This window comes from Oncorhynchus mykiss, chromosome 22 (genome assembly GCF_057628025.1).
Source record: "Oncorhynchus mykiss isolate SJ-2025 chromosome 22, ASM5762802v1, whole genome shotgun sequence".
NCBI classification, from domain to species: domain Eukaryota; kingdom Metazoa; phylum Chordata; class Actinopteri; order Salmoniformes; family Salmonidae; genus Oncorhynchus; species Oncorhynchus mykiss.
Genome location: NC_143043.1, coordinates 29,181,747 through 29,207,085, shown reverse-complemented (window position 1 = coordinate 29,207,085; position 25,339 = coordinate 29,181,747). Strand labels below are relative to the sequence as shown.

Sequence of the window (25,339 nt, the reverse complement as noted above, 5' to 3'; positions counted from 1 at the left end):
TTTGATCTTAATACGGTTCTGTTCCCAAAACTACAATATGTTATGAACAGAGTGGACTAAGTTTTGTACACTTTGCCAAAGTTGTAAAAAAATCGCGTTGTTAGGAAGGAGTGCAAAGGCGAATTGAGTTATTGCACCACTTCAGAGTATGCGTTCCTTTATGCGAATATGCAGATATGTGCAAGAACAGGCCAATAGGATATCGCTAGCTCGCCCACCTCCTTGCTTGTTTTGCCAACTATGACTCATTTATTCACGTTGGGTGTGGTTTAGCTATAAAACAATTCAATTATCTCTGCCTTTGATCATCTCCGTCTCGTTGACAGCTAAACAGGAATAACAGCAGGGTCGGCGAAAAGGCCTTGTTTAAATAAGACATTCTTGCTTTTAAATCAAATGGTGGAGTACAATTCCGGAGAGGAGGTAGATTTAGCATTTAGCTATACATATCAGACTTCAAAGCATTTAGCCCAGTTAGCTAGCTAACATTTGCATGTACTGCATAGATGCTGTTTCGAAAACGTCACAAGCCAGTACTTGAGGGGGTTCGTTTATTTGGCACGGATTACCCCAGTGGGAGGAGTTTGATTCGGGAGAAAAGTGATTGTGTTGGTTTAGGAACCGGACTGCTTCACCGGCGTGAGCCAGGTGCCCAGCTCTGACCGACCACGAAATCGGCTCAAAACAAAAGTGTAATTAAGCACGGAGTGATTAATAGGAATCAGATTTTTTTCACATGCACACGTGATTGCTTTGGATAAAAACGCTGCCTTCCCAATGTAACCTATTTAAAAAATTAAATGAAAAAAACATGCTGTGTTTTTCTGGATGATGCACCATGCTGCCTTGTTGACAACATGACAGAGCGGGGCCGATTAATGTTTGATTTGAGATTTCGTCTGATGACTTGTGCATTTGCCCGGTTCAACGCGGGCCAGTGTAATATAGACCCTCCATTAGTATTTGAAAAGTCAAATGAAACTGACAAGATAATATAGACCTTCTTGTAAACATTTGTCAGGTAAATGTCATATCAATACATGTAGTTGTGTGGGGGATTTATCAGTTTAGCAGCTAGCCAATTTACTGGGTATGATCAAATCAACTGGGCTGAGCATCTGTCAAAAACAGCATAGCTAGCGAGCTTACAGTATTATGCAGTCGAAGTAACCCAGTGTATGAATGTAATGTTTCAGCTACTTCGAAATCTTCCAGAAATCACAATGCTCTTTCATACTTTAACAGGCTGCAATACCCATAATCTCAGTGCAAATTATTCTAAAGATCCTATGAACAGACTAATAGTTAGATAATGAATTATTGGTGCAGCAGCCCCCTTCTCCTCCCTGGGTTTGCCTGAAAGCAGCCTTTGATGTCCAGCCTCCACAGCACTAGTGTTGACATGACCTCTAAGATCTCAAAGTGGGGTGTTTGTCTATGTACCCTAGTTCGTTGTGAGAACAGCCGGGAAAATCTAGGTCCACACCAGCTCCTTTTGTTTTGTATGATTCCAAGCACACAACTGTGTGAATGAATGCCGAACACTCAACAACTTTTGTTTGACTTTACATTATAACTAAGTAATACCCTCTATTTTGTTCATGTTTTTCATAATGAGCCTTTTTTATATATATTTGGAAGGTGTCTTACAACGCAGAGGAGGCCAGTGTCTCTGTTAAAGAGGTAGGTAAGAGGATCTTGGAAACATGTTTTTCAACAGCCTTATTTGTTGGCTGGTAAAGATGGTCAAAACCACTGATTATCCCCTTCATAGTTGCTTGATTGTGTCGTTTCTCGTTGCAATCTCATCTCCTATGATATTATTGCTCTTACTGACTGTCTGTGTATCGAAGGTATCATTGGAGAAATAGGCTACAACCAGAACAAAGTGAACCAATGGACTGCCAGCATCGTGGAGCACTCTCTCACCCAGTTGGTCAAACAAGGGGAGACCATTCAAGTTCATAGGTGTGATGTTAAGATATTTTAACACAACTGAGCTATGGTATTACAAGAGTCAGTCACAAATTGGTCACGTCGAAGTAGCGAGAAAACATAGACACACGAAAAGTTGAAGTTGTTAGTATACCTTAAACCTCATTCTATCTTCTCCACCCTTAACAGGCTGGACGATGGGCCCTTTGTGACCGGGAGCAAGGCTCTGTGCATGACAGAATGCTTACAGCAGGAAATTCATCATCAACATGGTCTTGTGTTCCAGTGAACTGTGTCATCATGCAGAAGACTGGTGCTGGTCTCCACACGGCCAACTCTTGCTACTGGGACACTGCTACTGATGGTGAGATAAAGGAAAACACCACACTGAACTACTCTACTACTAACTGTACAAACCATTGAACAGTCATTTGCTTTATTGTGCTAATGAACAGTGTATCACCCTTTGGTTAAATCAGGAGGGTGTAACATGTAGAACTTTAAGATAGAAGTATATTGAATTTTACTGCCGTGATTTTCTGTGATATTCTGAGAACAGGGAATATTTCCCACTCTGTACATTGAGTTTCTATCTGTATATGTTTTTTGAACATTGCACTGCACTCAAGAAGCCGCGTGTGTGGAACTATATTTTACGAGTCTAAATTAGTTCTGATGTTGTGTTCCCTTTGATTGGTTGAGATCTTGTAGGTTGACCTGATTGGTTTTTGTGGTGTCCTCCCACAGGAAGCAGCACAGTCAGGTGGGAGAACCGCACCATGTACTGTGTGGTGTGTGTTTTCGCTGTGGCCGTGACCTGTTAACTTGGGACCCTCAATTTCCCTTCCCAAAACCCCCTCTCGAACACGGCCAGGCATGCACCAGGACTACCAAGCCTTGAAGATCCTATGCTGATTACCTATGAACAGAAATGTCTGTTGTACAAAAACACTTCTTAACCCCACAATTACAAACTGACCACCTACAATGGGAACCATAGGATGGGAATTCAGTGTTCTTGCTATATGTGGTGAATGTATAGTGTTGTTTAGTGTTGTCTGTGTGTAAATGTAAATACAGACCAATAGTTAGAGAGATATGCTCAGTATGGATTTAAGAAATGGCACTACCCATACTGGTAAATGTTCTTCTTTGAACAATCACATAATATCTTCAACTAGGCTATACATGTGTAATAATAGTATTAACTAAATCAATAAATCACAATTATAGTTACAACTGTAAACAACAGGCTTATCAATAGTGTGCCATCATTGTACCACAATCTAAAATGTTTTCCCTGAGGCTCATAGCAGAGGGACCAGGTTCAGTACATTCCTAACAGAGTTCAGAGAGAGACAGATTGGAGGTTCCATTGAGCATTGTAGTTTTATGAAGGTCTATGTTTAATTTAAGAATATGTTAAGACATAATAATTAAACATACTCCATTTATATTTATTTTCCATTTATATTTATTCTAAAACTATTTCTTGTAGATTTCTGAAATTGTAGCATTGTTTTTGTATTTATCAGGATCCACATTAGCTCTCCCCAATTAGCCCATTAGCTCTCCCCAATTAGCCCATTAGCCCATTAGCTCTCCCTGTTGGTCTAGTGGTTAGGATTTGGAGCTCTCACTACCGCAGCCCGGGTTCGATTCCGGGTCAGGGAATGCAGAGGTCTAATGCACTGCATCACAGTGCTAGAGGCGTCACTACAGACCCGGGTTTGATCCCAGGCTGTATCACAACTGGCCGTGATCAGGAGTCCCATAGGTTGGCGCACAATTGGCCCAGCGTCGTCTGGGTTAGGGGAGGGTTTGGCCATTGTAAATAAATAAGAATTTGTTCTTAACGGACTTGCATAGTGAAATAAAAAAGCTGCCAAGGCAGCAACTACTCTTCCTGGGTTCCAAACACATTAAGGCACATACACACACACATCACATATAAAACAAAAGATAAAACATTACAACATGTAACATTACTACACCACTACATATCTACAATAGAAAATGTATAATACCACCATACAACAATATTACAATGTGCGTGTGTGGAGAGTGTATGTGGTAGCGCTTGTGCGTATGAGTGTGTGTCTCTTCACTGTCTTCAGCTGTACTTTAATCTGTTTTTAAATCTGATTCTACTGCTTGTATCAGTTACCTGATGTGGAATAGAGTTTCATGTAGTCATGGCTCTATGTAGTACTGTGCGCCTCCCATAGTCTGTTCTGGACTTGTGGATTGCGAAGAGACCTCTGGTGGCATGTCTTGTGAGGTATACATGGGTGTCCGAGCTGTGTGCTAGTAGTTTAAACAGACAGCTCTGTACATTCAGCTTGTTAAAACTTCTTACAAAAACAAGTAGTGATTAATGAAAATGTCTGCACTCACTACTGTAAGTCGCTCTGGATAAGAGCGTCTGCTAAATGACTCAAATGAAAATGTATGTCAAATTCTCCTCTATTTTTAGCCATGAGATATTGACATGCTTATTATTAATGTTAGCTCTACGTGTACATTTAAGAGCTAGCCGCGCTGCCCTGTTCTCAGCCAGTTGTAATTTTCCCAAGTCCCTCTTTGTGTCACCTGACCGCACTACTGAACAGTAGTCCAGCTGCGACAAAACTAGGGCCTGTAGGACCTGCCTTGTTGATAGTGTTGTTAAGAAGAACTGCGCTTTATTATGGGCAGATTTCTCCCCATCTTAGCTACTGTTGTATCAATATGTTTTGACCATGACTTGCTCAATTTACATATTATTCATTACAAGATTTAGTTGTTTAGAGAAATGATTTGTCACAAATACAATGCTTTTAGTTTTTTTTTTTTACATTTAGGACTCATTTATTCCTTGCCACCCATTCTGAAAATAACTGTAGCTCTTTGTTAAGTGTCCTTGCAGTAGATGTAGGCTTTTTGTTTCAATTACTCATTATACTGTAAATATGACTTGTGAGCTGTGACTGACATCTTTGTCCATTGACATTTCAGTCATTAAATGCATTATTTAACTAACATCATCATTTTCTGGTGTTTATTTGAGACGTCTCACCTGTAAAGCAGGTTGACAGAATAGCTAGTGAGGTTTAGGATGGGGTGAATCTGCTAGTTTCCTACCTTGTACATAGGGGGATTGTGAGGTAGTAGTGGCGTTAGACAATTTGTGACAACGAAAGGTTATCCTATTTGCTGCATTGTTTGTTGTTCTAATCTAGGGCAAAGCCTTGTACAAGATGGCATTTTAAAAGAAGATCAGGTGGAATTAGATTGTATACAGACACAAGCTACATCATTGGTCTATGTAATTACAGATGTTTAAAGCGAATAGTGAAACTTGTAAGACTTTAATGCCTTTAAACATACACACACACCTCAACTATTAAAACTCATATGACAAGCGTGTCTCAAAGAGTTTATTACTTTTATATTTAGGCAAATGTTGAGTGTGAAAAGAGGCCAAAGTCAACACATGAGAATATATCTGTCCAAGTCTGATGAAGCAAGGCTATCCATAGCCTGAGAGTGAGTGACAGTTTATGGCTGGTGAAACTAGACATTTACATCAGAGAAGTTCTGAAAATGACTACCTTGGATGAATTTGTCCCTCTTTTTAGCATCCTTTTGTCCCTCACCTGAGTTAATTATTGATTGAAGCGGTTTCCATTCTATTCTATTCACCAACCAAGACTTAGTAGATCAATTACTTCAAGGTGAGAAGGACAAATAGTTTTTTAAAGAATTTTCTCCCAGCCTAACAAACTAGAGGAATATTCTTGGCTGGATTTCATTTCGAAAACTTCCTACCTCTCCTCTGTCCTAATCTGAAAATACTTGATAGGAAAAAGTCAAATGGTGAACATTTGAAAGGAAAGGGAGTTTGTAATCGTGTTGGAAACGAAGGGATAAAGAAAACCCGGAATCCTTCATCTCTCCTACAACACTGAATGCTCTCAAGGATTCATAGTCACATCTGCTTACATCAGGTTCACAGTCAAGGCTACAACATCTTTCTGTCATATTTTTTTGATTAATGGATGAAATTTACAGTCAGTTTCTATATTGTGCCACTAGAGGTCAGTATAATTCCATGGTCTGATTATGTTATAACACACAAAACACAATTACTCGATAAATCACATATAAATATACAAGTAATTCACATATTGTTTGAATTCCATCTTTAAAATACCACTTTTAATAATCATTTTCTCTGTGAGATTGATTCACAACACTGTGTTATTTACATTTGATTATTTTTATTACAAACATTCTGTTTGGCTTCAAAGACTGTTTGTATTTTTAATACAAAATATATGGAGCATTCATGTGACACTAAATTCTGTCAAGCCCTGTGCAACAGCATTGCAAAAGAAGAGCTAGTGTAAAAGAAACATACAACATTCCAAAACAATACATTTAAGGTTCAAGCTAAGGAAAGACTCTTCTCACCATTCCAAATATTTAATACTTTTCAAATAGATATTGTGCAAGTCTGTGCTTAGATTAACATATATAATAAATCACCAGAATTGAAGTGGCCAAAGAGACTCGGGGACACAATAGCACAACACACATCCAATCAAAGTATCTCACTGTGGCAACATAAACAACAACAGCTGCTGCTGACTGCTGCGCTTAGTTACAAAGCTGAACCAAAGTGACAGAAATCTTTCATAAACATGCAAAGGTGTGAGACAGAGTCTGTCGGTGGTCGTGGTCATGCGGTGGGTTCAGTACATACAGTTGTGTTTAGTAAGAGATATGATCTGTTTATTTCACCTTTATTTAACCAGGTAGGCCAGTTGAGAAAAAGTTCTCATTTACAACTGCGACCTGGCCAAGGTAAAACAAAGCAGTGCGACACAAGCAACACAGAGTCACACATGGAATAAACAAACGTACAGTCAATAACACAATAGAAAAAATAATCTATATACAGTGTGTGCAAATGAAGTAAGATTAGAGAGGTAAGGCAATAAATAGGCCGTAGTGGCGAAGTAATTACAATTTAGCAATTAAACACTGGAGTGATAGATGTGCAGAAGATGAATGTGCAAGTAGAGATACTGGGGTGCAAAGGAGAAAAAATAAAACAAACAATATGGGGGATGAGGTAGTTGGATGGGCTATTTACAGATGGGCTATGTACAGGTGCAGTGATCTGTGAGCTGCTCTGACAGTTGATGCTTAAATTTAGTGAGGGAGATATGAGTCTCCAGCTTCAGTGATTTTTGCAATTCATTCCAGTCATTGGCAGCAGAGAACTGGAAGGAAAGGTGGCCAAAGAAAGAATATGCTTTGGGGGTGACCAGTGAAATATACCTGCTGGAGTGCTTGCTATGGTAACCAGTGAGCTGAGAGAATGCGGGACTTAACCTAGCAAATACTTATAGATGACCTGGAGCAAGTGGGTTTGGCGATGAATATGAAGCGAGGGCCAGCCAACGAGAGCATACAGGTCGCATGTGTTACGGTGCGTGAATGAGGACCCAAAAGCGAATTAACTTAAACAGAGCTTCTTTAATTACCAAACATAGGTAGGCTCAGACGGACCGGCAGATTCCGACAGGACAAGACAAGGTTACAGCAAACATGACGACAGTCTGGTTCAGGCATGAAACACAACAAACAAGAATCCGACAAGGACAGGAACAAAAACAGAGAGAGATATAGGGACCTAATCAGAGGGAAAAAGGGAACAGGTGGGAAACGGGGTGAATGGGTAGTTAGGAGGAGACAAGGAACAGCTGGGGGAAAGCGGGGGAGAAAAGGTAACCTAAGACGACCAGCAGAGGGAGACAGGGTGAAAGGAAAGGACAGAGACAAGACACAACATGACAGTACATGACAGTACCCCCCCACTCACCGAGCGCCTCCTGGCGCACTCGAGGAGGAAACCTGGCGGCAACGGAGGAAATCCTCGATCAGCGCACGGTCCAGCACGTCCCGAGAGGGAACCCAACTCCTCTCCTCAGGACCGTACCCCTCCCAATCTACGAGGTACTGGTGACCACGGCCCCGAGGACGCATGTCCAAAATTCTACGGACCCTGTAGATGGGTGCGCCCTCGACAAGGATTGGGGGGGGGGGGGGAAGACGAGCGGGGGCGCGAAGGACGGGCTTGATGCAGGAGACATGGAAGACCGGGTGGACGCGACGAAGGTATCGCGGAAGAAGAAGTCGAACTGCGACAGGATTAATGACCCGAGAAATACGGAACGGACCAATGAACCGCGGGGTCAACTTGCGAGAAGCCGTCTTAAGGGGAAGGTTCTGAGTGGAGAGCCAAACTCTCTGACCGCGACAATATCTAGGACTCTTAGTTCTACGCTTATTAGCAGCCCTCACAGTCTGCGTCCTATAACGGCAAAGTGCAGACCTGACCCTCTTCCAGGTGCGCTCGCAACGTTGGACAAAAGCCTGAGCGGAGGGGACGCTGGACTCGGCGAACTGAGATGAGAACAGCGGAGGCTGGTACCCGAGGCTACTCTGAAAAGGAGATAGCCCGGTCGCAGACGAAGGAAGCGAGTTGTGGGCGTATTCTGCCCAGGGGAGCTGTTCTGACCAAGACGCAGGGTTACGAAAAGAAAGACTGCGTAAGATGCGACCAATAGTCTGATTGGCCCGTTCTGCTTGACCGTTAGACTGGGGGTGAAAGCCGGAAGAGAGACTGACGGAAGCCCCAATCAAACGGCAAAACTCCCTCCAAAATTGAGACGTGAATTGCGGACCTCTGTCCGAAACGACGTCTGACGGAAGGCCATGAATTCTGAAAACATTCTCGATGATGATTTGTGCCGTCTCTTTAGCAGAAGGAAGCTTAGCAAGGGGAATGAAATGAGCCGCCTTAGAGAACCTATCGACAACCGTAAGAATAACAGTCTTCCCCGCTGACGAAGGCAGTCCGGTGACAAAATCTAAGGCGATGTGAGACCACGGTCGAGAGGGAATAGGAAGCGGCCTGAGACGGCCGGCAGGAGGGGAGTTACCGGACTTAGTCTGCGCGCAGACCGAACAAGCAGCCACGAAACGACGCGTGTCATGCTCCCGGGTGGGCCACCAAAAACGCTGGCGAATGGAAGCAAGCGTACCCCGAACGCCAGGGTGGCCGGCTAACTTGGCAGAGTGAGCCCACTGAAGAACGGCCAGACGAGTAGGAACGGGAACGAAAAGAAGGTTCCTAGGACAAGCGCGCGGCGACGGAGTGTGAGTGAGCGCTTGTTTTACCTGCCTCTCAATTCCCCAGACAGTCAACCCGACAACACGCCCCTCAGGGAGAATCCCCTCGGGGTCAGTGGAGGCTACTGAAGAACTGAAGAGACGAGACAAAGCATCAGGCTTGGTGTTCTTAGAGCCCGGACGATAAGAAATCACGAACTCGAAACGAGCGAAAAACAGCGCCCAACGCGCCTGACGCGCATTAAGTCGTTTGGCAGAACGGATGTACTCAAGGTTCCTATGGTCAGTCCAAACGACAAAAGGAACGGTCGCCCCCTCCAACCACTGTCGCCATTCGCCTAGGGCTAACCGGATGGCGAGCAGTTCGCGGTTTCCCACATCATAGTTACGTTCCGACGGGGACAGGCGATGAGAAAAATACGCGCATGGGTGGACCTTGTCGTCAGAGAGGGAGCGCTGAGAAAGAATGGCTCCCACGCCCACCTCTGACGCGTCAACCTCGACAACGAACTGTCTAGAGACGTCAGGTGTAACAAGGATAGGAGCGGATGTAAAACGATTCTTGAGGAGATCAAAAGCTCCCTGGGCGGAAACGGACCACTTAAAGCACGTCTTGACAGAAGTAAGGGCTGTGAGAGAAGCTGCCACCTGACCGAAATTACGGATGAAACGACGATAGAAGTTCGCGAAGCCGAGAAAGCGCTGCAGCTCGACGCGTGACTTAGGGGCGGGCCAATCAATGACAGCTTGGACCTTAGCGGGATCCATCTTAATGCCTTCAGCGGAAATAACAGAACCGAGAAATGTGACGGAGGAGGCATGAAAAGTGCACTTCTCAGCCTTCACAAAAAGACAATTCTCTAAAAGGCGCTGGAGGACACGTCGAACGTGCTGAAGATGAATCTGGAGTGACGGTGAAAAAATCAGGATATCGTCAAGGTAAACGAAAACAAAGATGTTCAGCATGTCTCTCAGGACATCATTGACTAATGCCTGAAAGACAGCTGGAGCGTTAGCGAGGCCGAAAGGAAGAACCCGGTATTCAAAGTGCCCTAACGGAGTGTTAAACGCCGTCTTCCACTCGTCCCCCTCCCTGATGCGCACGAGATGGTAAGCGTTACGAAGGTCCAACTTAGTGAAAAACCTGGCTCCCTGCAGGATCTCGAAGGCTGAGGACATAAGAGGAAGCGGATAACGATTCTTAACTGTTATGTCATTCAGCCCTCGATAATCTATGCAGGGGCGCAGAGACCCGTCCTTCTTCTTGACAAAAAAAAACCCCGCTCCGGCGGGAGAGGAGGAGGGGACTATGGTACCTGCGTCAAGAGCTACAGACAAATAATCCTCGAGAGCCTTACGTTCGGGAGCCGACAGAGAGTATAGTCTACCCCGGGGGGGAGTGGTTCCCGGAAGGAGATCAATACTACAATCATACGACCGGTGTGGAGGAAGAGAGATGGCCCTGGACGGACTGAACACCGTGCGCAGATCGTGATATTCCTCCGGCACCCCTGTCAAATCACCAGGCTCCTCCTGTGAAGAAGAGACAGAGGAAACAGGAGGGATAGCAGACATTAAACATTTCACATGACAAGAAACGTTCCAGGAGAGGATAGAATTACTAGACCAATTAATGGAAGGATTATGACAAACTAGCCAGGGATGGCCCAAAACAACAGGTGTAAAAGGTGAACGAAAAATTAAAAAAGAAATGGTTTCGCTATGATTACCAGAAACAGTGAGGGTTAAAGGTAGCGTCTCACGCTGAATCCTGGGGAGAGGACTACCATCCAGGGCGAACAAGGCCGTGGACTCCCTTAACTGTCTGAGAGGAATGTCATGTTCCCGAGCCCAGGTCTCGTCCATAAAACAGCCCTCCGCCCCAGAGTCTATTAAGGCACTGCAGGAAGCTGACGAACCGGTCCAGCGTAGATGGACCGACAAGGTAGTGCAGGATCTTGAAGGAGAGACAGGAGTAGTAGCGCTCACCAGTAGCCCTCCGCTTACTGACGAGCTCTGGCCTTTTACTGGACATGAAGTGACAAAATGACCAGCGGAACCGCAATAGAGACAGAGGCGGTTGGTGATTCTCCGTTCCCTCTCCTTAGTCGAGATGCGGATACCTCCCAGCTGCATGGGCTCAGCACCCGAGCCGGCAGAGGAAGATGGTAGTGATGCGGAGAGGGGGGCGACGGAGAGCGCGAGCTCCTTTCCACGAGCTCGGTGACGAAGATCAACCCGTCGCTCAATGCGAATAGCGAGTTCAATCAAGGAATCCACGCTGGAAGGAACCTCCCGGGAGAGAATCTCATCCTTTACCTCTGCGCGGAGACCCTCCAGAAGACGAGCGAGCAAGGCCGGCTCGTTCCAGCCACTGGAGACAGCAAGAGTGCGAAACTCAATAGAGTAGTCTGTTATGGATCGATTGCCTTGACATAGGGAAGACAGGGCCCTGGAAGCCTCCTCCCCAAAAACAGATCGATCAAAAACCCGTATCATCTCCTCCTTAAAGTCCTGATACTGGTTAGTACACTCAGCCCTTGCCTCCCAGATTGCCGTGCCCCACTCACGAGCCCGTCCAATAAGGAGAGATATGACGTAGGCGACACGAGCGGTGCTCCTGGAGTAAGTGTTGGGCTGGAGAGAAAACACAATATCACACTGGGTGAGGAACGAGCGGCATTCAGTGGGCTCCCCAGAGTAACACGGCGGGTTATTGATTCTGGGCTCCGGAGATTTGAAAGCCCTGGAAGTGGCCGGTGGATCGAGGCGGAGATGGTGAACCTGTTCTGTGAGGTTGGAGACTTGGGTGGCCAGGGTCTCAACGGCATGTCGAGCAGCAGACACTTCCTGCTCGTGTCTGCCTAGCATCGCTCCCTGGATCCCGACGGCTGAGTGGAGAGGATCCGAAGTCGCTGGGTCCATTCTTGGTCGGATTCTTCTGTTACGGTGCGTGAATGAGGACCCAAAAGCGAATTAACTTAAACAGAGCTTCTTTAATTACCAAACATAGGTAGGCTCAGACGGACCGGCAGATTCCGACAGGACAAGACAAGGTTACAGCAAACATGACGACAGTCTGGTTCAGGCATGAAACACAACAAACAAGAATCCGACAAGGACAGGAACAAAAACAGAGAGAGATATAGGGACCTAATCAGAGGGAAAAAGGGAACAGGTGGGAAACGGGGTGAATGGGTAGTTAGGAGGAGACAAGGAACAGCTGGGGGAAAGCGGGGGAGAAAAGGTAACCTAAGACGACCAGCAGAGGGAGACAGGGTGAAAGGAAAGGACAGAGACAAGACACAACATGACAGTACATGACAGCATGGTGGGTAGTATATGGGGCTTTGGTGACCAAACGGATGGCACTGTGATAGACTGCATCCAATTTGCTGAGTAGAGTGTTGGAGGCTATTTTGTAAATTACATCGCTGAAGTCAAGGATCGGTAGGATAGTCAGTTTTACAAGGGTATGTTTGGCAGCATGAGTGAAGGATGCTATGTTGCGAAATAGAAAGCCGATTCTAGATTTAATTTTGGATTGGAGATGCTTAATGCGAGTCTGGAAGCAGAGTTTACAGTCTAGCCAGACACCTAGGTATTTGTAGTTTTCCACATATTCTAAGTCAGAACCGTCCAGAGTAGTGATGCTGGACAGGCGGGCAGGTGCAGGCAGCGATCGGTTGAAGAGCATGCATTTAGTTTTACTTGCATTTAAGAGCAGTTGGAGGCCACAGAAGGAGAGTTGTATGGCATTGAAGCTCGTCTGGAGGTTAGTTAACACAATGTCTAAAGAAGGGCCAGAAGTATACAGAATGGTGTAGTCTGCGTAGTGGTGGAACAGAGAATCACCAGCAGCAAGAGCGACATCATTGATGTATACAGAGAAAAGAGTCGGCCCAAGAATTTAACCCTGTGGCATCCCCATAGAGACTGCCAGAGGTCCGGACAACAGGCCCTCAGATTTGACACACTGAACTCTGTCTGAGAAGTAGTTGGTGAACCAGGCGAGGCAGTCATTTGAGAAACCAAGGCTGTTGAGTCTGCCGATAAGAATGTGGTGATTGACAAAGTCGAAAGCCTTGGCCAGGTCGATGAATAAGGCTGCACAGTATTGTATTTTACTGATGATGGTTATGATATCGTTTAGGACCTTGCGCGTAGCTGAGGTGCACCCATGACCAGCTCAGAAAACAGATTGCATAGTTGAGAAGGTACGGTGGGATTCTAAATGGTCAGTGATCTGTTTGTTAACTTGGTTTTCGAAGACTTTAGAAAAGGCAGGGCAGGATGGATATAGGTCTATTACAGTTTGGATCTAGATTGTCTCCACCTTTGAAGAAGGGATGACCGCGGTAGCGTTCCAATCTTTGGGGATCTCAGACGATACGAAAGAGAGGTTGAGCAGGCTCGTAATAGGGGTTGCAACAGTTGCGGCAGAATTTTAGAAAGAGAGGGTCCACATTGTCTAGCCCAGCTGATTTGTAGGGGTCTAGATTTTGCAACTCTTTCAGAACATCAGCTATCTGGATTTGGGTGAAGGAGAAATGGGGAAGGTTGGGCAAGTAGCTGTGGGGGGTGCAGGGCTGTTGACCCGGGGTAGTGGTAGCCAGGTGGAAAGCATGGCCAGCCGTAGAAAAATGCTTATTGAAATGATCAATTATCGTGGATTTATCGGTGGTGACAGTGTTTCCTAGCCTCAGTGCAGTGGGCAGCTGGGAGGAGATGCTCTTCTTTTCCATGAACTTTTCGGAGTTTGTGCTAAAGGATGCAAATTTCTGTTTGAAAAGCTAGCCTTAGCTTTCCTAACTGCCTGTGTATATTGGTTCCTAACTTCCCTGAAAAGTTGCATATCGCGGGGGCTATTCGATGTTAATGCAGTACGCCACAGGATGTTTTTGTGCTGGTCAAGGGCAGTCAGGTCTGGAGTGAACCAAGGGCTATATCTGTTCCTGGTTCAAAATGTTTTGAATGGGGCATGCTTATTTAAGATGGCGAGGAAAGCACTTTTAAAGAATAACCAGGCATCCTCTACTGACGGAATGAGGTCAATATCCTTCCAGGATCCCTTGGCCAGGTCGATTAGAAAGGCCTGCTCGCTGAATTGTTTTAGGGAGCATTTGACAGTGATGAGGGGTGGTCATTTGACCGCAGACCCATTACGGACGCAGGCAATGAGGCAGTGATCGCTGAGATCCTGGTTGACCACAGCAGAGGTGTATTTAGAGGGAAGGTTGGTCAGGATGATATCTATGAGGGTGCCTGTGTTTACAGATTTGTGGTTGTACCTGGTAGTTTCATTGATAATTTGTGTGAGATTGAGGGCATCATAGATTGTAGGACGGACGGGGTGTTAAGCATGTCCCAGTTTAGGTCACCTAACAGTACGAGCTCTGAAGATAGATGGGGGGAAATCAATTCACATATGGTGTCCAGGGCACAGCTGGGGGCAGAAGGTGGTCTATAACAAGCGGAAACAGTGAGAGACTTGTTTCTGGAAAGGTGGATTTTTAGAATTAGAAGCTTGAATTGTTTGGGCACAGACCTGGATAGTATGACAGAGCTCTGCAGGCTGTCTCTGCAGTATATTGCAACTCCGCCCTCTTTGGCAGTTCTATCTTGTCGGAAAATTTTATAGTTAGGGATGGAAATTTCAGGATTTTTGGTGGCCTTCCTAAGCCAGGATTCAGACACGGCTAGGACATCCGGGTTGGCAGAGTTTGCTAAAGCAGTGAGTAAAACAAACTTAGGGAGGAGGCTTCTAATGTTAACATGCATGAAACCAAGGCTTTTACGGTTACAGAAGTCAACAAATGAGAGCGATTGGGGAATGGGAGTGGAGCTAGGCACTGCAGGCCCTGGATTAACCTCTACATCACCAGAGGAACAGAGGAGGAACAGAGGAGGAGTAGGATAAGGGTACGGCTAAAGGCTATAAGAACTGGCCGCCTAGGGCGTTTGGAACAGAGAATAAAAGGAACAGGTTTCTGGGCGTGGAAGAATAGATTCAAGGCATACTGTACTAACAAGGGTATGGTAGGATGTGAATACAGTGGAGGTAAACCTAGGCATTGAGTGACGATGAGAGAGGTTTTGTCTCTAGAGACATCATTTAGACCAGGTGAGGTCACCGCATGTGTGGGAGGTGGAACAAAAGGGCTAGCTAAGGCATATTAAGCAGGGCTTGAGTCTCTACAGTAAAATAAGACAACCACTAACCAAAACAGCAATGGACAAGACATATTGACATTAGGGAGAGGCATGAATAGCCGAGTGATCATAGGGACCAGTGGGAGGCTAGGCGAGCTGGAGACACGGCGATTCAGACAGCTAGCTGGCCGGGGCTAGCAGAGGGGCCTTAGGGCGGGACGTCGCAACGGAAGAAGTCTGTTGTAGCCCCCTTGGACGGTTACGTCGGCAGACCAGTTGTGTTGGATTGGCAGGGCTCCATGTAGGCAGTAAAAGATGAGTCTCTTTACATATACACTAGTGCTGGCTTATAGATCAGTCACCAGGGCTGTAAATCAATAAAATATCTTTGGTAGCAAAACAATTTGGAACACAACATAAAATCTAGGATCACCAGAAAGCAGATTTGTATATTTATTGTTATAAAGCCTATATTGGGCCTATATGAATTCAAGCTACTTCTGAAGCACATATTGTGCCCTTGAAACTAATAACTCTTTAAAGCTGCAAATGGCTTAAGGACAACAAAGTCAAGGTATTGGAGTGGCCATCACAAAGCCCTGACCTCAATCCTATAGAACATTTGTGGGCAGAACTGAAAAAGCGTGTGCAAGCAAGGAGGCCTACAAACCTGATTCAGTTACACCAGCTCTGTCAGGAGGAATGGGCCAAAATTTACCCAACGTATTGTGGGAAGCTTGTGGAAGGCTACACGAAACGTTTGACCCAAGTTAAACAATTTAAAGGCAATGCTACCAAATACTAATTGAGTGTATGTAAACTTCTGACCCACTGGGAATGTGATGAAAGGAATAAAGGCTAAAATAAATTATTCTCTCTACTATTATTCTGACATTTCACATTCTTAAAATAAAGTGGTGATCCTAACTGACCTAAGACAGGGAATTTTTACTAGGATTAAATGGCAGGAATTGTGAAAAACAGAGTTTAAATGTACTTGGCTATGGTGTATGTAAACTTTTATTTTACTTCACTACATTACTAAAGAAAACAATGTACATTTTACTCCTTACATTTTCCCTGACACCCAACAGTATTTGTTACATTTCGAATGCTTAGCAGGACAAGAAATGGTCCAATTCACACATGTATCAAGAGAACATCCCTGGTCATCTCTACTGCATCTGATCTGGCGGACTCACTTAATAACACAACTGCTTCATTTGTAAATTATGTCTGAGTGTTGTGGTGTGCCCCTGGCTATCCATAAATAAAAAAACAAGAAAATTGTGCCATCTGGTTTGCTTAATATTAGGAATGTGAAATTATTTATATTTGTACTTTTACTTTTGATACTTAAGTATATTTTAGCAAATACATTTACTTTTGGTACTTCAGTATATTTAAAACCAAATACTTTAGACTTTTACTCAGGTAGTATTTTACTGGGTGACTTTTACTTTACGAGTCATTTTCTACTAAGGTATCTTTACTTTTACTCCAGTATGACCATTGGGTACTTTTTCCACCACTAAACCTATTGATGTTACATTTAATGGAATATGAATGACTGTCATCCAATATGCTGTAATAGAAATAAAGCCATGCTCATAAAAAAAAAATCGTCTTCCCTACAGCAACTGTGACTTCCACCAAATGGGGCAGGGAGTGAATGACGCATGCCATCAGTGATGCCATCATTTATAACACCCCCCCCCCCCCCCCCCCCCCCCCCCCTCACATTGACTCTGAATCAATGTACAATGAGGGGTGACGAGAGAAGCCTCAACATTGGCTAGCAGTGTGTCAAACGGCATCATAAAAATAAGCTTTTTATGATGGTTATTAGGCTATGCATAATTGGTTTTGGTAACAATACAATTATGAGCCACACCATTTAATTTAACAGGAAGCCATTGCAAGGGCTACTTTAAGAATATTTTTTTACAAACTTTCAAGAAAGACACCAACTATGTCTTTGGAGGACTCCTTAATTTTAAACCCCGATAACATATTGATGTTTAACTTGTCGCGGGCATCCGGTATCGAGACAGGGGTCCAGGAGCCCTACATTTGGCTGCCCGGTATCGTTATCGCCACCGTCTACGGACTTCTAATCATTATTGGAATTATCGGTAACGTCACGCTCATGAGAACGTTTATCGCCGTTAAATCCATGCGGACGGTGCCCAACCTATTAATGTCCAGCCTCGCGCTCGGTGACCTTCTGCTGCTTGTCACGTGCGCTCCGGTGGACGCAAGTCGGTACCTCGCTGAAGAGTGGCTCTTCGGCCGGGTGGGATGCAAACTCATCCCTTTCATCCAACTCACCTCCGTCGGGGTTTCTGTTTTCACACTCACTGCGCTCTCTGTAGATAGGTAAGGGTTGTATCATTGATTGTGTTGTTTTCTCGATCACTCTGATGGGAAGCGAATTATTATTATTATTTTTTTACCTATACATACATACATTTGTAAGTAAAAAAGTAACCTTTATTTAACTAGACAAGTACAGTTGAGAACAAAGTCTTATTTACAATGATGGCCTACCAGGGAACAGTGGGTTAACTGCCTTGTTCAGGGGCAGAATGACAGATTTAGTTTCTTGTCAGCTGGGGGATTCGATCCAGCTACCTTTAGGTTACTGCCCCAACGCTCTGACTATACTCAAACTAAACTTTGGCATGGTAGCATGAGCAGGCAGGTGTGTAATGATTACAGTACATGTTCAACCTGGTTGCAGATTATTTTCACCGCAGAAAATAACCCCACATAATATAAAAATGGATCCAGTTTAAGCATGAGAAATTCATTCTGTGTTATTGAAGTCCAACAGTTTCCTTTTCTATTTATTTCAATTCACTCCTGAAAAGTATGTTTTCCTAGCTGTTTCTGATGACAACAAACAATGTGTGTATGTGTTTTTTTAACCAGGCAAGTCAGTTAAGTACAAATTCTTATTTACAATGACTGCCTACACCAGGCAAACCCGAACAACTCTGGGCCAATTGTGCATTGCCCAATGCAACTCCCAATCACGGCCAGTTGTGATACAGCCTGGAATCGAACCAGAGTGTCTGTAGTGACACCTCTAGCAGTGAGATGCGGTGCCACTCAGGAGTCCAAGATGTGGCACCATTTGCGGCATTGATTGCACTAATAAATATATCATGACAGAAATGGTCCTTAAATTGACACTTTTGGCTCTTAGCAAGTGTCTTGTCAGGCCACACAGAACATCAGAATTGCCATCAGGAGATAAAGAAAACAGTTTTTGCCTTTGGTGAAGACAGTACACTAAATGGGTTTGACTGTTGAGCTGCCTGCAATACTGTGCTCTGTTCTATTATATTCCACTATTATCATCTCCTCTGTCTCTGTTCTGCAGGGTTCTTTCTCCATCAGAGTTACATATTACAGGTAGACTCAGAGAAACTATGTCACTAAGAGCAGCATGGCAGATATTGCGATGAGCGAGATGACAGACTTCACTCCCACACAGTCACACATATGCTGCGTTCAGGACATGTCGGAAACTCTGACATTTCCGATTTGCTAACCTAGGTAGAAGAGTCGGGTCCCGAGTTTCTGACTAGGGAGGTTTCAGAATCAAACAATAGGAAGATATACGCAACTAACTTCGGTTCATTTGAACTTGGAGGTCCCGAGTTTCCGACATGAATAAACGCAGCAACAGTAGCTGCAGATGTGCATGGGTTATCGTCACGCTGTTAGAGCGTTATTGGTACCGGACCAAAACAGCTGAGACGTTAATAAGCCTCGCACTTCAACGCTCTTAGTTGTTGCGGAAATTGACCCACTATGTTGTTAACTTTGTGCACCTACGTCATATCGCTGAGTCTATTGGAACCTTGAAAAGAGTTAAGAGGGTTATACGAAGGGTATTAGTCAGAGCTAAGAGAGAGAGAGCGTGAATGTGCCTTTAGTGAAGTGCCGACAGATCAGACTGGCCTACAGTATATAGGTTAAATAGCCACCAGAGAAGTCAATTCTGTTTCTTAATTTCTTATTGAACACAGATCCAGACAACCCACTAATACATTACACATTAAAACATATCTGTCACTGCAGTTCCCTGCCATGCTCACTCTTTTAAAAACACAATTTCAGGGAAATATCAATAATGTAACCAATCTGGGCAGATAGCTATTACTTTTACATTCGTCACACACCACCTGTTATTAAAGTTGAATAATTATTATCAGAGCTTTGATGTGCCATATAATCAATGGACTTTGATTCAGGGAATATATGTTTTCTTAGGAGAGTTGTTCGTTTCTGTTCACGACTGACCAAATTTCATACATTTCTAGCAGTCTTTGATGTTCCTGAAGTACCCTTATGTATGTTGTGTCCCTATTCTCTCATTATAGATATGATCAAACTCCATTAACCAACACCTGCTGCTTTCATTGAATTCTCTCGCTTTTTTCATCCTGATCCATTTGAGCCACTTGTTTCTTTAATGATAAAGGATCCTTAAAAAAGTCTGCTAAATGATGTAGCATCAGTGAATTTGAATGTTCTTCTCATCCCAGGTACAAGGCCATTGTCAAACCCATGGACATTCAGAGGTCCACAGCTAAGATCTCCTTCCGAGCAGCAGCCATCTGGCTGTTCTCCATGACCCTGGCCATTCCTGAGGCAATCTTCTCCGATCTTCACACCTTTAACATCGGCCAGACCAATGACACCTTTGTGACATGTGCCCCCTACCCCAACGCCGGGGAACTGCACCCTAAGATCCACTCCATTGCCTTCTTCCTCATCTTCTACATCATTCCACTCATCATTATCTCTGTGTACTACTGCCTCATCGCATGCAGCCTGATCCGGAGCGCCTCAGACATACCCGTGGAGGCACACTTACATATCCAGAAACAGGTTTGTGAATGTGTGTCTGGACACTGGACGGTTTCATTTAATGAAACATGGGGAATAGGTCAATTAAATATGTCTGTATTTCAGTGCTTCGGAATTCAAACTGAATGATGTTCTCTCTACCATCCCCACAGATTGAGTCTAGGAAACGTCTGGCTAAGACAGTGCTGGTGTTTGTGGTTCTGTTCGCTGTGTGCTGGCTCCCAAGTCACGTGATCTACCTGTACCGCTCCTACCACTACGGCCAGGTGGATACGTCCCTGGGTCACTTCATTGCCAGTGTGTGTGCCCGCGTCCTGGCCTTCATCAACTCCTGCATTAACCCTTTCGCCCTCTACCTGCTCAGCAACAGCTTCCACAAGCAGTTCGACAAGCAGCTCCGCTGCTGCCGCCGCCCACGAATCAGGTGTAACGCTCAGGGCACGAGGCGGACCAACATGCGACTGACTTCGGTCAAGAGCACCAATCACTCACTGGATAACTTCAGCCATGGGGCTCATGTTTGTCAGGAAGGCTGTGTGTAGCGACAATGCTCCAGACTTGTAAATGTCCCATTCCAACACTGACACACTGCTAGCAACATCATTTATGACTGTAACCCATATAGTGGGACTGTGTTTTATATCCCAGTGTTGATATTGAAGCATCATACATCATTCTAATTCTATGGTTGATATGTTGGTCTATATGCATCCAATGATCCATGATTGATACAAATCCGTGTTTTATTTTAAATTTAGAATGTATAATCTAAACAGCTGCCACGTATGTAAACCAATGTGGCAGAACTGGACTCTGTCCTCTGGAGATGCAGTTCTATTCTGGTTACTCATTTGAACCAAATTGATCCATGACAACCCAACCAGGTGTAAATGATGAGTTGGTAATGACGAGTGAGAGAAACAGACACCTACAGTATGAATGTACAGTGCCACCTACAGTGCCAACTGCCAATGTGTACACACTTCGACCCCTAAAGGACAGTTCTGTAGGGATAACTCCAGCTGATGTAAAAGACCAACAACTTTGGTGATTTGATAGATACTGTAGCCGACATTGAAGGATCAATTTCCTCAAGAACAGTTGCCCAGGAGTAGTCACCGCTGCCTCAAAGGCTTGGAAATGTTCTATCTACATACCCATATACATCTCAACACATAGACATATCAGCATTGGTGGAAGAGGAGATGTAAATATCTGTATACAGTTTATTGTACACATCAGAGTACAGTATCTGTTTGGGTCGAATGTTAAAATGGCCAAATACACTATTTACCATTCATTTCTATTGTGCACAACATAATCCGAAACACAAGAAAAACAAACTGCAAATGAGTGTAACAAGTTTGTAGTCACAAGCTTGATGTAGTTCATTGTGTGCTAGGAATATTGGACCAAAGACTAAATGTAATACACTATAAGTGCATTTGCCCAAATACTTATGATACCCTCTAATGGGGGGACTAGAAACACAAAGTGCTTTCATTTCTAAACAGTAAAACAGATATGCATGAAAGTACCCTCAAATAAAAGATGACATTCTGTACTGTCGCCTCATATAAAATATTTGATCTAAAATCAAAAATGCTGGAGTATAGAGCCAAATTAAAAGTTTCAGCTTCACTGTCCAAATAAATATGTAGGGGAGTATGTGTCCAAGAATAGTTCTATGTTGTCCAAAGTGATACATATGTTTCTCAGTGTTTGATAAACATAAAAAGTAATTCTCTATGGATTAATGGAACATTATGTTGTTGTTTGAGCATTTTCCGTCCTCTCAAATGGCCTAAATTGTTCCTTTATAGAACATGTTTATGTGCTGTCTCGTTCAATGAAAACGTTTTTATTGTGTTACAATTAAGTGGCTATATTTTTTTGCTGTAAAATTGTTTTTCAATGTATATTATGATGTTTATTGTTGATTAAAGGATTACAAGATGGTGGTGTGCGGTGTTTCAATGTGCTGCACCGCTGTCTTGTCCTCTTCCTCGGCACCTAGCATGTCCCTCCAGTGAACATGCAGTATTCACCATTCTAACCACTGGCTTTGTTCTGCATGCAGGACATCCTCCCTTAGGACTGGATTCAGGGCCATGCACAGACCTTTGGTGGGGCAGGTGCTTAAAGTGAAATAAGGGTTTTAACATTGTACTTCATTTTCTGACAAAACACTCACTGATCACACGTTAGGCTAAGCAAGCTAGAACCAAAGACGAAAGGAGTTAGTTAAGTACGGTATATTTGCTATAATGACTGCTGGGGTGGGCTATATCATCTGATCATCGCTAATGTAGGCTATATGAATCAGCTAGTTAGCTAGACTATGCTGTCAAAACAAGCTAACTAGTCTTTACTTTATTTAAATTGGTTCTGCTACAGACAAACAGTCAAACTGCATTTGCCCCTGCCCCTGTCCCTGACCGTGAGACAAGACTAGCAAGCAACTCCAAAGTAACCTACTATTGGCTGTATTAATTTCAAACTCACTGCTCAGCGCCGGTGGGTAACTTGTGCGTGCGAGGAGGACAAGCACAGCTGCAGCAACGCGCTGCAGTGCTTGTGGTGGCAAAATATTCATGAGTTTATGAGAAATTATCTAGTTTGATGGGCAATTCGTTTTTTTCTCTCTTTTCTCGTAACATTAAAAAAACACCCTTTTCTCATTGGAGGGCAAAGGGGCAGGTGCTCCAGCATACCTAGTGCTCTATCGGTGCATGTGCCTGACTGGACTGGAATAATACATTGAACAAGGGGCCACTGAAACATGGTTACAAGAGCAGAACACAATGTACAAAACCCCTTTAAGGCCAATCAATGAAGCTCTTGTTTAATTTGAATCAATTACCTTAGATGGCAGACACTAGCAATCACTGTCAGGTGCGTGAATGAGGACCCAAAAGCGAATTAACAAACAGAGTTTCTTTAATGATGAACACACGTGGGCTCAGATGGACAGGCAGATTCCGACAGGACAGGACAAGGTTGCAGCAAACACGATGATAGTCTGGTTCAGGCATGAGACACACAAACAAGAATCCGACAAGGACAGGAACAAAAACAGAGAGAGATATAGAGGACTAATCAGAGGGAAAAAGGGAACAGGTGGGAAAAGGGGTGACGAGGTAGTTAGGAGGAGACAAGGAACAGCTGGGGGAAAAGAGGGGGAGAAAAGGTAACCTAAAACGACCAGCAGGGGGAGACAGGGTGAAGAGAAAGGACAGAAACAAGACACAACATGACAATACATGACAGTACCCCCCCACTCACCGAGCGCCTCCTGGCGCACTCGAGGAGGAAACCTGGCGGCAACGGAGGAAATCCTCGATCAGCGCACGGTCCAGCACGTCCCGAGAGGGAACCCAACTCCTCTCCTCAGGACCGTACCCCTCCCAATCTACTAGGTACTGATGACCACGGCCCCGAGGACGCATGTCCAAAATCCTACGGACCCTGTAGATGGGTGCGCCCTCGACAAGGATGGGGGGGGGGGGGGGGGAGACGAGCGGGGGCGCGAAGAACGGGCTTGATACAGGAGACATGGAAGACCGGGTGGACGCGACGAAGGTATCGCGGAAGAAGAAGTCGAACTGCGACAGGATTAATGACCTGAGAAATACGGAACGGACCAATGAACCGCGGGGTCAACTTGCGAGAAGCCGTCTTAAGGGGAAGGTTCTGAGTGGAGAGCCAAACTCTCTGACCGCGACAATATCTAGGACTCTTAGTTCTACGCTTATTAGCAGCCCTCACAGTCTGCGTCCTATAACGGCAAAGTGCAGACCTGACCCTCTTCCAGGTGCGCTCGCAACGTTGGACAAAAGCCTGAGCGGAGGGGACGCTGGACTCGACGAACTGAGATGAGAACAGCGGAGGCTGGTACCCGAGGCTACTCTGAAAAGGAGATAGCCCGGTCGCAGACGAAGGAAGCGAGTTGTGGGCGTATTCTGCCCAGGGGAGCTGTTCTGACCAAGACGCAGGGTTGCGAAAAGAAAGACTGCGTAAGATGCGACCAATAGTCTGATTGGCCCGTTCTGCTTGACCGTTAGACTGGGGGTGAAAGCCGGAAGAGAGACTGACGGAAGCCCCAATCAAACGGCAAAACTCCCTCCAAAATTGAGACGTGAATTGCGGACCTCTGTCCGAAACGACGTCTGACGGAAGGCCATGAATTCTGAAAACATTCTCGATGATGATTTGTGCCGTCTCTTTAGCAGAAGGAAGCTTAGCAAGGGGAATAAAATGAGCCGCCTTAGAGAACCTGTCGACAACCGTAAGAATAACAGTCTTCCCCGCTGACGAAGGCAGTCCGGTGACAAAATCTAAGGCGATGTGAGACCACGGTCGAGAGGGAATGGGAAGCGGCCTGAGACGGCCGGCAGGAGGGGAGTTACCGGACTTAGTCTGCGCGCAGACCGAACAAGCAGCCACGAAGCGACGCGTGTCATGCTCCCGGGTGGGCCACCAAAAACGCTGGCGAATGGAAGCAAGCGTACCCCGAACGCCAGGGTGGCCGGCTAACTTGGCAGAGTGAGCCCACTGAAGAACGGCCAGACGAGTAGGAACGGGAACGAAAAGAAGGTTCCTAGGACAAGCGCGCGGCGACGGAGTTTGAGTGAGTGCTTGCTTTACCTGCCTCTCAATTCCCCAGACAGTCAACCCGACAACACGCCCCTCAGGGAGAATCCCCTCGGGGTCAGTGGAGGCTACTGAAGAACTGAAGAGACGAGATAAAGCATCAGGCTTGGTGTTCTTAGAGCCCGGACGATAAGAAATCACGAACTCGAAACGAGCGAAAAACAGCGCCCAGTGCGCCTGACGCGCATTAAGTCGTTTGGCAGAACGGATGTACTCAAGGTTCCTATGGTCAGTCCAAACGACAAAAGGAACGGTCGCCCCCTCCAACCACTGTCGCCATTCGCCTAGGGCTAAGCGGATGGCGAGCAGTTCGCGGTTTCCCACATCATAGTTACGTTCCGACGGCGACAGGCGATGAGAAAAATACGCGCAAGGGTGGACCTTGTCGTCAGAGAGGGAGCGCTGAGAAAGAATGGCTCCCACGCCCACCTCTGACGCGTCAACCTCGACAACGAACTGTCTAGTGACATCAGGTGTAACAAGGATAGGTGCGGATGTAAAACGATTCTTGAGGAGATCAAAAGCTCCC

At 45.1% G+C, this 25,339-nt stretch overlaps 1 protein-coding gene and 1 long non-coding RNA gene across 2 annotated transcripts; both read left to right on the top strand.

The window, feature by feature from the left end:
- The first annotated feature begins 277 nt into the window (after window positions 1-277).
- LOC110502070 (uncharacterized) lies at window positions 278-4,956 on the top strand. The gene is made up of 5 exons (XR_016490585.1): window positions 278-423; window positions 1,642-1,683; window positions 1,854-1,968; window positions 2,125-2,299; window positions 2,683-4,956. It is a non-coding gene; the product is annotated as an uncharacterized LOC110502070 (long non-coding RNA).
- Window positions 4,957-17,010: 12,054 nt separating this feature from the next.
- Window positions 17,011-22,114, top strand: LOC110502014 (gastrin-releasing peptide receptor). Its single transcript, XM_021579917.3, has 3 exons — window positions 17,011-17,652; window positions 19,833-20,178; window positions 20,310-22,114. The coding sequence occupies exons 1-3, from the start codon at window positions 17,246-17,248 to the stop codon at window positions 20,697-20,699; spliced, it is 1,143 nt and encodes a 380-aa protein (XP_021435592.2). The 5' UTR covers window positions 17,011-17,245; the 3' UTR covers window positions 20,700-22,114.
- Window positions 22,115-25,339: the final 3,225 nt, after the last annotated feature.

Bases quoted from the DNA above. Each gene is read 5' to 3' on its own strand.
- LOC110502014 (XM_021579917.3), top strand. From the start codon at position 17,246: ATGTCTTTGGAGGACTCCTTAATTTTAAACCCCGATAACATATTGATG. The intron at 17,653-19,832 runs GTAAGGGTTGTA...TTCTCATCCCAG, and splicing joins ACTGCGCTCTCTGTAGATAG to GTACAAGGCCATTGTCAAAC. The intron at 20,179-20,309 runs GTTTGTGAATGT...CCATCCCCACAG, and splicing joins ACTTACATATCCAGAAACAG to ATTGAGTCTAGGAAACGTCT.